This window comes from Mus caroli, chromosome 12, assembly GCF_900094665.2.
Source record: "Mus caroli chromosome 12, CAROLI_EIJ_v1.1, whole genome shotgun sequence".
NCBI classification, from domain to species: Eukaryota; Metazoa; Chordata; class Mammalia; order Rodentia; family Muridae; genus Mus; species Mus caroli.
The window spans coordinates 76,095,681-76,109,170 of NC_034581.1; the positions used below are offsets into that span (position 1 = coordinate 76,095,681).

The 13,490-nt window shown below is 47.0% G+C and overlaps 1 protein-coding gene across 1 annotated transcript in view; it reads left to right on the forward strand.

Moving 5' to 3' along the window:
* Nucleotides 1-13,150, forward strand: part of Ttc9 (tetratricopeptide repeat domain 9) — a 36,696-nt gene extending 23,546 nt beyond the window's left edge. The window contains exons 2-3 of the mRNA XM_021179047.1: nt 6,193-6,375; nt 9,119-13,150. Of these exons, the coding sequence (XP_021034706.1) occupies nt 6,193-6,375; nt 9,119-9,198 (263 nt within the window). The 3' untranslated portion in view covers nt 9,199-13,150. The remainder of the gene's footprint in view (nt 1-6,192; nt 6,376-9,118) is intronic.
* The last annotated feature ends 340 nt before the right edge of the window (nt 13,151-13,490 follow it).

The window sequence follows — 13,490 nt, forward strand, 5'->3', positions numbered from 1 at the left end:
GAGGGTGGGAGGGAGGGAGGAAGGGAGGAAGAAAGGAAGGAAGGAAGGAAGGAAGGAAGGAAGGAAGGAAGGAAGGAAGGAAGGAAAGAAGGAAAGAAGGAAAGAAGGAAAGAAGGAAAGAAGGAAAGAAGGAAAGAAGGGCGGGCAGACAGACAGACAACGACTTGTCTTCTTGATTTAATGCTTGGTTTAAAAGCTTTGCTTCAAAAAAGAACCTTCCCTAAGGCCTTGCCTTGGAAGATCACCTCCAACTTGCATCCAGTCTACACACACACATACACACATACACACACACACACACACACACACGCACAAGAGGAAGGGAAGGAGAAAGACAAGAGAGAGAGACAGAGAGAGGGACAGAGAGACAGGAAGAGAGAGAGAGAGAGAGAAGGAGAAGAGAAGAGATGAATCCATTAATGGGTGGGGTTGATAAGTTATCTTACCTCTTGACCTTCTCATGCTGACCATAATCCCCTAAAGAAGATACCTCACTCAGCAGTAAGGATGGAATTCCTTTTAACAAGGGATCAGGGAAACAACTGTATTCTTCCATAAAGAGGCCAACACTTTTTCACAGGCTGCTGGATCTAAAAGGACAGATGGTAGAGGCTACTACTTATTAGTAGATCTTAGGCCCCTGGGTTAGCAGATAGAGAGTCAGGGCCTGATGAAGAGAAAATGATTTTTGTCATGTTGGTTAGGGACAAAGGGTGGAGCAAAATCTCACCTTCTGACGCCCAGTCTGGGGAATATCGGTCTGTGCCACACTTCAATTCAAACAGGGCAGATAGCAACAAAGTGAAAAGATGCCTCTTCCTCAGCAGTGAGCCTAAAGTACCAAGGGAATGTGGATGAAGGGCTCAGACTCGCAGAGGAACAGGAGGACACAACAGGGTTTCCCCCGTGCTAGCTAGCTCTACTGGCTGGATCTCTCACACCCCTGCCTGTCCAATTCCATTTGGTTAATACCCTGAAAACCCACACTTACTCCAAAAGGGAAAGGGAGTCTGGGTGCCTTGGTTGGTTGCCTTTCTGGCTTCATTTTTCTCACAGGCTCCGCACTGGGCTTTCTGCTCCAGCCTGATGTGTCTTCTCAGGGTCCCCCAGGCAACCCCTGCAAGTGCGTGTATGGGTGTTCCCTCTCAATGTGAGCCTGTCTCTCCCTCCTCTCATCTCTCTCTTCCCACCCTGCCTAGAAAATTTCTCGTAGTTTCCCTTAGCCCAGTCATCCTCAAACAGGAGTGGGTTTACCTCTCCAGGGGATATTCAGCAATGTCTGGGTGGGTGGGGAGGGGACCTTTGTTAATTGTCACAAGTAGTGTTTGATGAAGAGAAGTCAGTAATGCTCACCATCCCACAATGCACAAGGCTTCATCCTCTAACAAAAGGTGTCCTGGCCCCCAGCGTTCATAATGGTGAGGTTAGAAACTACCAATAACTCACTTTCATCTAAACATTGCTCTTCCAGGAAGGCCTCCCCTAGTGCTTTAGCTTGAATGGAGGCCCCTCCCACAGTCCATGTGTTTCCACTCTGCCCTCTCCCTTTATAATTTAACACCCGATTTCTTAGCAGTCTCTCAACCCAGGGGATAGAATGGGGTGTCCATAATTTGACACTGTACACGACGACATCTACAAATATGTTGGGTCACAGCCAGGGACACATATGGCCTGTGGCCACAGGTTAAAACCGCATGGGGGAGGGCGCACATTGGCCCATTTTCCCACCCAGTGTCTGTGTTCCATGAAGCCCACTTTCATCTATTTCTCTCCGGCACACTACTTGCGAAGTGTTCTTTCTTCCCAGGAATGGCATGGGTTTCTGAGAGCCTCAAATGCAGATGACTCCAGTGTTGAGTCTGGCAGACTCTGGGGCCCGATAACCCAATTCTGCCCCCCTCTACCTGAGTGGCCTTCAGCAAGTTGCTTAATTTCTTCGAACTCAATTTCATCATTTATGAAGGAGCATAAAAATAGAACCTGTTCCAAAGAGTTATGGAGACTTAAAGACAAGCACAGTGTGTGACGTTCTGAGCCTGGCTCTGACAAGAGAGTGAGGGACACCTTAAGGATGGGGCTGGGGAGATGGCTTGCTGTGTATGAGTGCTTGCTGTACCATCATGAGGACTGAGTTCAGAGCTCAGAACCCACATGAAAGCTAGGTGTGGTCATAGGCATGTCTGTCATCATACTCATGCGAGGATGTGAAAAAGGCAAGAAGTTTGCTGGTTTTGGCCACCAGCCCAGATCCAGGTTCGGTGAGGAAGCCTGTATCAAGGGAATACGACGGGAAGGGCCAGGACCACAATACCTTACAACCTCTTCTGGTCTCTGCACACACATACAGTGCTTCTGTGTACACACTCACGTGTCCATATGCCACACTTTCTTTTCTTTTTTTTTCCCATTGGTTACTTTATTTATTTACATTTCAAATATTATCCCCCTTCCCAGTTTCCCTTCCACAAACCCTCTATCTCATCTCCCTCCCCCTGCTTCTATGAGGGTGTCCCCCCACTCCTCCACTCACACCTCACCACTCCAGCATTCCCCTATACTGAGGCATTGAGCATCCACAGGACCAAGGGCCTCTCTTCCCATTGATACCAGACAAGACCATCCTCTGCTACATATGCAGCTGGAGGCATGGGTTCCCCCCCTTTTGTGTACTCTTTGGTTGGTGGTTTAGTCCCTGGGAACTCTTTAGGGTCTGGTTGGTTGATACTGTTGTTCTTCCTATGGGGTTACAAATCTCTTCAGCACCTTCCATCCTTCTCTTAACTCCTCTGTTGGGGTCCCCGTGCTCAGTCTGATGGTTGGCTGTGATCATCTGCATCTGTATTGGTAAGGCTCTGGCAGAGCCTCTCAGGAGACAGCTATCGCCACATTTTCTTACACACACACACACACACACACACACACTTTCTGTGAAGAGCCCCAGCAAACTCCAGGCCCACAGACAGAAGGATGGATTCTTGCTTGGGGGTAGCCTGTCACCTTATTCTCAAGTTCCTCCACCCTCAAAGGTGCCTACAAATAGAGAGTTCCCCTTCCAAAGCATAGAGGTGCCCCTGTGTCACCTGCAGGTAGGCTCAGGTCACCTCTAGCCTCTCCTCTTCCCCACCAGCATCTTCTTTCAAACCCTGGCCTGGCACCTAGCTTCTTATCTGGATTCCACCTCTCAAGTTCCACCTTCTGTTTCAGCCTTACTCTGGAAGGCTGCCCACTTCTCGGCCTCCCTGGGTGCTTCCTCCAATGTGATCAGGGGTTCCACGCCCTGTTACCAACAAGCTAGGCCTTGCCTCCTATCAGGTCTGAACTCTGATCCATAGCCAAGTGCCCCAGTTCCCATAGGATTCCCTAAAAGGGATTTATAAATGTTTTTTTTTTGTTTTGTTTTGTTTTGTTTTGTTTTTTTATGAGCTGAGGGCCAAATAGGTCACCATACTTGCCTTCCCTATTATGGGCTGAGAGAAGGCGGGGCTTTCCTATTTCCAGCCTCCTACTTCCTTTCTCTGATGCCTTAGACATCCAAAAACTGTTTTTGACTGAAGCAGTGGCCTGTTTCCTAGACTGTCCAGGTCAATAAACAGAAGTGTCTGTGTAGAGATGGAAAGTGAGACCGGAAGGAGGTGCTGTGCCTGGTCAGAAAAGGCATCACACAGGGCACGGGAAGCTACACAGAGAGGAAATCCTTCTGCTCTAAGAGCAGATGTCAGAGCCAGGTCTGTCGGTGGGATCCCAGCCAGGAATGGCTTTCAAAGCTCTCCCTGTGAGCAGAGCCTGGGACTGGGGAGGGGTCAGAGGAGTCTGAGACCCCTGTTGAAGGTGGCTGGGCTGGGCATGGTGGGGAGAGGGGGCTTGTGGCATCAGCTCATGGAGAGGGAGCCTCTGGTGCACCAAGTGCTTGAGACTCTGGGTGAGCAGCCCTGCTGGTTGGCTTTTGGCTTAACAGCCAGGAAAATAATGTGGTGGGTTGGTTTCTTGATCTCTTTCATTTCCTGGCTCTCTTATTCTTAGGCTGAGTTTGTGTGGTTCGCCTGTTAGTCTGCAAAAAGGATGGGGGTTCAGTTCAGAATGTGTGACGGGATGCTACAGAAGGAGGGGAAACAAGTGAAATGGGAACTCTTAAGATTAAAGTCAGTAGCCGGGCGTGGTGGCACACGCCTTTAATCCCAGCACTTGGGAGGCAGAGGCAGGCGGATTTCTGAGTTCGGGGCCAGCCTGGTCTACAAAGTGAGTTCCAGGACAGCCAGGACTACACAGAGAAACCCTGTCATGAAAAACGACCACCAACAATAAAAACTAAAAACAAAAAAGATTAAAGTCAGTCACTGGGGAGCAGTGGCGCATGCCTCTCCTACATGCAGAAGGCAGAGAGAGGCACACGAGCTTTGTTTGTCTGAGGCCAGCCTGGTCTGCACAGAGAGTTGCAAGTCACCCAGGACCAGAAACAATTAATTAAGATTGCAAGGGTTGCGAAGACCCTTCATACCAGGGAAGATCCACATGTCTGTCAGCAGCCCCTCCAGCTCCCCATCCAGGCTGGTCTTGGGTGGCCACTGTCTGATTTAAAGGAAAAGCCCAATGCTTTCCCACTCTCCCCCTACCTGTAGCCGCTCCAGTGAGTACAGTGAACCTCTCTGCTATTAGTCAGAGCTTACAAAATATGGTGGGAACATCTCAGCAGACTCACAGTGAAGTGCCCAGGGCCCAGGCTTTCAACTACTTTCCAAGATGGTTCAACTCCCCTCCAGGAACACTCTCATCCTATCCCAGCTGTGGTTTAGGCCAACAAGAAAATCCTCCAAGGGAGGGTAAAACCATTCTATGTGAATTTATCTGACATGGCTAATTATAGGATGAGCGCCTGCCCCCTTAGCCTCCTCCTGCAGGGAACTCCGAGGAAGGTTCCATGTCAAGAATGGGACACGTGTGAGCTAGTCTGTAGGAAAGTGCCTATTCTAAAGAACTGTAGAAACAAGCAAAGAGGAGAGACGGAGACCTGTCTTGATGGAGGTCAGGGGCACACGCCCTCGGTATAAACTGAACAGAGTCAGAGTGAAGTTAGCAAGCACCGTTCGAGCGCTCCTTACATGCCATACCATGTAGTAAGATAACCACATTCCGATAAGGCGGGCTCTAGACTGTAGAGCCAGACAGCTTTAGTTTAAATCCTTCCATGACTCTTGCACATTGTATACTCTCATGCACATCCTTACATTCTTAAAGGCTCAATTATCCTTATCTGTAAAATGGAATGCTAATAGTACCCACACCATAAGATTCTGAGGATCCCATCAGATAAATGCATACAGAATGGTGAGACACGCCTCCGGCATAAGACAGTCAACAGGTAATAGCTAGCCTTATTACCGTTGCCTTTGATAGCTTCTTTCTTGGGCCTCTGTAACAAAGTCCCACAAACTACAAAGTCCCATTAACTAAATGGCTTCAGTCACACAGATGTATTATCATCTGGCTCTGGAGGTTAGAAGTCCAAAATGAGGGTGTCTGTGGGTTGTTTTCTTTGGAGGCCTGTGATGGAAAGTTTGTTCCATTTTCTGAAGTCCACCTCCTGGCCCACCCAGATTCCCACTCCTACTCTCTGGGAGCCTCAGGCATTCCTTGCTATAGGCACAGCCAGCTGTCTTCTGTTGTGTCCCTTTCTGTTGTTCTCTGTATGAGCAATTCCCCTTTCATAAGGACAGCAGTCACATCAGATGTAGGCCTACTCTAGTGACCTGCTTTTAAAACAATTACCTCTGAGATCCTGTCTCCAAACAAGGTGACGTACTTCTCACGTACTGACAGCTGATAACATCCTGTGTATCTTTTAAGGGAGGCATAATTTGACCTATGATACAAGTCCATGTAACATGCTTAAAGTTATATAACTTAGTGGTGGTGAAGCTAGTTCTGTAAGCAGTGATTTTTGGATGGCAGATCCCACAGCGTAAACCCCAGAGGAGGCCTCAGTTGTGCTCAACATCCTCTGGGATGAACAGATGAGGCAGGGATGTTTAACACTGTAACACGATGACACTGTCATCTACAGAGATGGGCTGGGCTGAACTCGTAGCTATCCTGGGACCCATGTGGGCTATGGGCTACAAGCTAGCTAGCTGAAGGTGTTGTAGCCTCTGGTTTTGTAATGGCATTTTCTCTTTATTTCTCCGTCTTCCACAGCCTGCCTGCTCCAGGCCGAGCTGGTAAATTATGAGCGAGTTAAGGAGTATTGCCTCAAGGTCCTGAAGAAGGAAGGAGAGAACTTCAAAGCTCTTTACAGGTCTGGTGTGGCCTTCTATCATCTTGGGGACTATGACAAAGCTCTCTACTACCTAAAAGAAGCAAGGACCCGACAACCCACAGGTGAGACAGATATCCCAGCTTTTTCATCACAGACACCCCTGACAGTTCCTAGGGCCTGCTTATCGCAGAAGATGGTGTCTGTGGCTGGCAGGACTGGGTGGGGCCAGAGAACACAAGGGCTCAGGTATAGGCAAGACCCAGAATGAGGAGGGCATGTGGTCCTTAACTTCACCTGGATTCTGCTTTCCAGAGACCCGAGGCACTCCTTCTCTTCAGATACACTGTAGAATTGGCTTTTGCCTTTCTCAGCTCAAATCTAGGTCCCTTCACTGATTTAATAAATACATTCTTACTATGTACGACCTAGAGTTCTTACTATGTAGCACAAGCTGTACCAGGCACCAAGGATGTAGACAATAAGGTGCCTCCCTTTTCCATGAATCCACATTTGACTGACAAGACAAAAGCGAGCAGAAACTTTTGATGCCCGGCATCTTTCAGGAAGCATGAGCCGACTTCTCCAATCAGCTGGCGTTCCTTCAGATCACGTGTATTAGCTCTCCCAGTCACTCTTTCATTCTATGGGTATTTGTAGAGGTAGTGCAGTGGACAAAGTGCAGTGAGCCAAGAAGGCTGCTACTGTGTCTAGCACTCTGTGCTTATAGTCCTGGTATTCAGGAACCTGTGTCAGGAGCATCTCTTAAGCCTAGGAGTTCAAGACCAGCCTTGGCAACACAGGGGAGAGTAACTTATTTGGGTTTGTGTTTTCATTTAGTTTCTTTTGTATTTTCTTTCCTTTCCTTTCCTTTCCTTTCCTTTCCTTTCCTTTCCTTTCCTTTCCTTTTCTCTCTCTCTCTCTCTCTCTCTCTCTCTCTCTCTCTCTCTCTCTCTTTCTTTCTTTCTTTCTTTCTTTCACAAAATCTTGCTGTATCAACCAGGCCATACTCAAACTCCCATCCTCCTGCCTCCCAAGGGCTGGGATTACAAGAGTGTGCTGCCACACCCAGCAAGGAGCTCTTTATAATGGAGGAAGCCCATAGATAGACACGTAGAGGATGCTAATTTGGCAGTAGTGAACACTATGAAGGAAATGAGGTGCAGAAAAGGGAATGCTGTTTTAAGGCAGGGGGTCCAAAAGCCTCTCCAATGACTATGACCCTACATAATTATTGTTCGTGTGGTTGATCCATTAACATAGCAAGACTTCCTCCAATGCGTCTTTAAGAACTTCTCAAGTTGCTAGCATCCAACCATATTTTTTTTTCTTTGTCTTTTTTTAACGAATACCTCTCTGTTTTTACGTATGGTTGGCTCATTTTCTGTGAACAATGTGTGTTCTACCAGCTTTGGAACTAAACAACTTTGGAACTAAAAGTGGACCCATCCAGCAGAGTTTTCTTGAGCACCTGCTGTATGCCAGTACAGGATGCTATGCCTGGAGCTTTTAAGCGTGATGCACCTACCATTTTCACTTCCACAAGTAGGTACCCCAGGCAGCTGTGTGACGCTTATGTTGTGGGCAGTCAAAGCTAAGTGACTCTAGCATGCCACTCACGCTGCTGGAATTAGGAGAGAATGTTCCTGAGGAGGGCTGGTCATCTGGCAATACTCAAAATGACAAAAATAAGGGTGGAGCAAAGTCATAATTTAAGCTCGTAAGTTAAGTCAAACAGCACATTTGACTCGTTTTTCTTGATCACGGTGTTAAAGCACTTTTAGACTTCCTTCTTCTGGCCCTTACAGCGACTCTATGAGAAGGGCACTATGATGTCGAAGAGAATCAGGCTTGGGCAGACGTGCCAATCACTACATTATCGTCTTGAGGTTTTGGGTGGTCTGTGATGTTTATTTGGTTAGTTTTCTGTTTGGCTTGTTTTGTTTTGCTGACAGGGTCTTTTTAAATAACCCCGGCTGTCCTAGAACTCACTATGTAGACCAGACAGAACTCACTGAGATCTGTCACATAAGCACCGAGATTAAAGAAATGGGCCGCAGTGCCTGGCTCCTTGAGCGTCTTAATATTCCCAAGTCCCAATCTTCCCTTTTGCCACAGTAAGGGTCAGGATACACGCCTTGGAGGTTGTAAGAAGAGCTAGATGGGATAATGAAGGCTTTAAAAAGCCAAGCATAAGCAAGCCCTGTAGTGTACACCTGTAGCCCCAGGTACCTGGGAAACAGGCAAGGATACCACTTGACTCTAGGAGTTTGAGACCAGCTTGGGCAACAACCCCTTTATTAACCACACCCAGCTGTGAGCGACATTTTTTTTTTCCGAGACAGGATTTCTCTGTACAGTCCTGGCTGTCCTGGAACTCACTTTGAAGACCAGGCTGGCCCCGAACTCAGAAATCCACCTGCCTCTGCCTCCCAAGTGGTGGGATTAAAGGCGTGTGCCACCACTGCCCGGCTTAGCAACATTTTTTTTAACTTAAAAACATTTGCAAAGTAGACATTAAAGGTGAATATTGTTTATTGTAAATGAGACACTGGGGTAGAGACGTTGGGAGTTTGCCTGAGGGTTAGTGCCAAGCGGACTCTCAGCTAACTGCACAAACGCAGGGATGGCTGAGATAACTACTTCCGGTGTCTGGGGCGAGCACTTCCTGCCCCGCTCCCCAACCCCATCCTCCTATCCTCGCTTCCTGGTCAGAGTAGGCTGGTCATCTTTACTAGAGAAGCAATGAGGCAAAGGCTGGCACCTGGCTGCTCTCTCTGCTGCTCCTAGGGCAAGGCAGAAAGGATCTTGGCTGACCACCATAATCCTTGCTGGGTAGCCCCTGAGCTGTGTTTTCTCTCCTCGCAGACACCAATGTGATTCGGTACATCCAGCTGACGGAGATGAAGCTCAGCAGATGTTCCCAAAGGGAGAAAGAAGCCATGTAACAAGGAAGCCTCTCTCAAACCACACTCGTACCTGACCAGGGACTTCCAGGCACTGGTGGTGGAGAGTCCCGACGTGGGCTCTCTCCCTCTCTTCCCGGTTCTTCCTGTACTTCGCCTGTTGCTCATTCTGTTGCTCCCCAACTCTTGTCTGTAAGAAGGTGAGAGGCGGTCTTGGACCTTCGTGAGCAGCCCAGACGTGGACTTGTCCTTTTCTCTAGTAGGTCAGCAAATGGGACAGCTAGGGAAGTCTTGTGGACCGGGGATGGTTCTGTGGCTTTGACTTGGCCCAGTGTACGAGCCCACAGTCTGGACCCTTCTACTCCTTCCCAGTGGATCAGAGCATCTTGAGGCGACTGTGATGAACGTAAGAAGCACCGGTCGAACTAATGCTGAGGTTGTGAATTTCCTTCTGCCCCCTCAGTCACCTGAGCTCCTGCCACACCCGCGGACTTGTCCAGGCTTGTACTTTGTTTTCTCCCACTGTGAGGTCAGGTCTTTGCCAGGATTCACATGCCTTTAAGGCCCACTCTCAGTGCCCTTTGGTGACCACACATACCATTCTCCCACCCCCAGCTAGCTGGCAGCTGTAACAGCAGAAGGGCAGGGTGAAATGAGCCAAAGGTTGGGGGCAGAGCAGACTGAGTAGGTGACAGAGGAAGGAAAGAAAGAGCATTGGGTGGACTGAGGGATTAGGACTAATTAATGTAAATAAAAACTAACTCACAGGCATCCGTCCTGTCATTTCCTGTGGAGACAGTCCACTCCCTTACTTCTGTTCCCTCCTTGTCCCTCAGGCAGAGTGGCCTACAGCTTCCGGTAAAGACAGTGAGGGGCACTTAGACCAAGACTGTATGCATCAGGTTGGCCACAGCCTCTGTGCTTTGTGGAGTGAGCTGGAATTGTAGAAACTGCCCCAGGACTTGGCTTTGTCGGAATTTGTACACCCCACCTCCCCTTTTGACAAAATTATCTGAACTCAATATCTAGTGCATAAGGAATTTTTGTCAAATGGGTACATTTCGACTGCAGACTGACTCTCCTGCCTTAAACCAATCAGGTCCCCTCCTGGTCTCCTGACACATACGCTTTTTATGCTATGCCACATTGAAACATGTCCCGAGGGCTCACTGGTTCCCCACCATAGTGCAATATAGGACAAAGTCCCAGTCTTCATGAAGATAGGGAAGCTGGGAAATCCATCTGAGATTATTACCAATGACACCGTTAATATATATGATGCTTAAACCTTTTCAAAGCACTTTCATGTATTTTTCGTGTGACTTAGTGAGACACTATTATATAAAATTAAAATATATACAAATGCAATAATGTTAATAGGATTTATTAAATGCACTATCTTCAGATCATTACACGGACAATCTCATTTCTTTCATATACTCTGTGGGATCTTATTCCCAGGTGATGGAGAAGCCAGGAAAATTAATGTTCTTGAGGTCACATGGCCTTACAGGATATGGCTAGGACTGAACCAGATCCGACTGGTTCTAGAGCTCTGGCTACTGACTATCTTATGCTTAGCTGCCTCTCTGTTGAACAGTTACACTGTTTGAGAGCAGAACAATTTCCATAAAGTTGAAACATGATTCACACATCAATCCTCCCACCCCCTTATATTTACATAGGCAAGACAGAAAGGGACCAGAAGCCAGAATCCCTAGTGGCTTGAGCAGTGACCCCCAGGAAAAAGACAATAGGCCTGGCAATTACATCTGTGTGCTGGTTGTTCTATTTGCTGATGGATCAGATCAACATGAATCTGAACAACCCACCTGGCCTTCCTCACTGAATGGCCAACAGTGAGAAAGGATCCCAAGTATAGGCAGAGACTAAAGGGAAACACAAAGTTAATTGTGTGTTATTTCTTCAAGCTGTTGCTTTGCCAGTTGCAAGATCCAGTCACTGCTGAAGGGCCCAGATGCCAGCAGCCCAGCTCATATCCACACAGCTCCCCAAACACTCCCAGGATATGTGTGTGTGGGGGGGGGTGCTGCAGGAAGGTGCTAGAAATATCCAGAGTCCCACCGCGGCTCTGGAGAAGAAGAAAAGGAAAAAGCCATCCCAGGACCACTTTCCTTGACTTTAGAACATATTCTGTCTTCTTCCTCCAAAATGGCTTCTCCTAACCCCAACCCCAGACTCCTCTCAGTCCTGGCATATGCCTGCGCCCATCCCCTCAGCCCTCAGTGCCATCCCCAAGCTCAGAGGTCATAAGCTGACAAACGGTTAAGATCTGAAGGATGAAAATGATGTCAGAGGTAGTAGTTTACAGAATGAGTTTAAACTGACAGGCACCTCCTTTACGCTTCAATGCATTAGAAATGGTTTTGGTACGAATTTCCAGTGGAGGGGAGGGAGAGAACGCTTGCTTGGATGAATGTGTCGGGGGAAGGGCTATAGTCATAGGAATAAAAACATTGCCACCCCAAAGAGAATGTTTGAAAAAGCACAATAAGTGACTCAGATACAGACACCCGTGGGAACTCCATTCACTGTGACCCAGACTTAAATGACCCCCCCACACACACCTCAAAAAGGAAACCGTCTGGGGTATTAGTTAACACAAGGGGTGGCAGGGATGAATTTTCTGTTCATTTGTCAGCAGAGTCTTCAGAGAGCTGTTTCTCTTTTTTCTTCCACGTCTCCCGAAATCAAGGACTGTACTCTACCTGCAGACTTGGTGGGTGCCACCGTTAAACTGTGCAGACAAACACTCAGCATGGGTCTGCCCTACACGGTCATCTGCCTGGACTTATGTGAAAGACCCCTTGGCACACAACTTAGACTTTGTGTTGAGTTATAAAAGCCACACACATGCGTTGTAGATCACGTAAGGAAAGTTAAGGGTGACGCTCAGCTCGTCACACTAGCACCAAGAGGACACGGTCAGCCTTTCTGTACGTCTTTCGTTCTCCCTGGTATAACTGTGTGCACACGTACTCTCACCGGCTTTTGGTTTTTTTGCTTTTTTGTTTGTTTTTGTTTTCTAATGAAGAAAACTGGGTCGTCTGTATATAGTCTTTAATGACTTACTTTTCAAATGTGTATTTATATTTTAGAATATGCAATATATGCACAGATCTATAAAATTCAAATAGTATACAAACTCTGTAGTTGAAAGTAACTCTTCCCTGTGTGCCCACAGCAAGGTACCCTCTGGTTTCTTGTGTAACCCCTTCAAGAGATTCTCATTTTTCAAAGATATGTATATATATTCTTTTATCACTCACAAGTGGTAGCATGTCAGATGCTTCCCCCCCCCCATTGCTTTATGTAATATGTCATGGGCATTTCGGCGTGTCTCTTGGACTTTTCTTCAGCATCTTCATGGTATGAGTGGATCTTTATTTTGTAACCCGTCCACAAACACAGATGAGTTCACCTGTTTCCAGTCTTTACTGTAAATAATGTTGTAACTGACATTCTTGTCACTAAATTTTGCACATGTCTGTGGCGAGTTCCTTAGGATATAATCTGAGAAGGAAATTGCGTGACTATTTTTAAGGATTTTGATACATGTTGCCAATACCCTGTAGAGAGTTTATACCCAGACACTGTTCTGTTTGCAGCCCCAGAGCACCCTGCTCTCTGGACTCTAAAAAGCACTAGGTTTTATCACTTATCAAATCTTTGCCAATTTGATAGGCAAATAACAGTACGTCAATGGTATTTCAACTTATTGCTTTAACATTCTTTGGTTATCAGTGACTAACATTTTCATATGTTTATTGACCATTTGAATTTCTTTCTTTGTGAATTTCCTATTTGTTTGATATTGATATGTTTATCTATATTTATGTTTATGATCTATTTGTAACTTTAAGAATATTATTTTTGTCAAGAAATGCAACAGATACGCTTTCCAAGTGCTTTTGCTTTCGGATTTCATTTATGGTGCTTTTTGACATACATAAACTCCTAATTCTGCAACTAATTTGTTCTATGTTGCTAGCTTTTTCTGCCGGTATCCTCAACCCTCACGTCTGAAAGGCCATCTGAGCCGGCGCTTCTACAATTCCAAACTCCTTCATCACATCCCATCCTCCTTAAGAGAAAAATCAAAAGCCAAACCCCTCAAGTAACGCTCCAGGTCTTTCCTGTACCATCTCTCTCCAACTTTATTCGGCACACCTCCGACCCTCTTAAAGTATCCTCCACTCCACAGCCATGTGGTCCTAAGCCACCGAGCTGGGTCTGTGGGTCTTTCCACACTGGCCCCCTGTTCCTTGTGAGGCATTCCTAGTACCTCACCCCATCCTTGCCATGTGCTGACC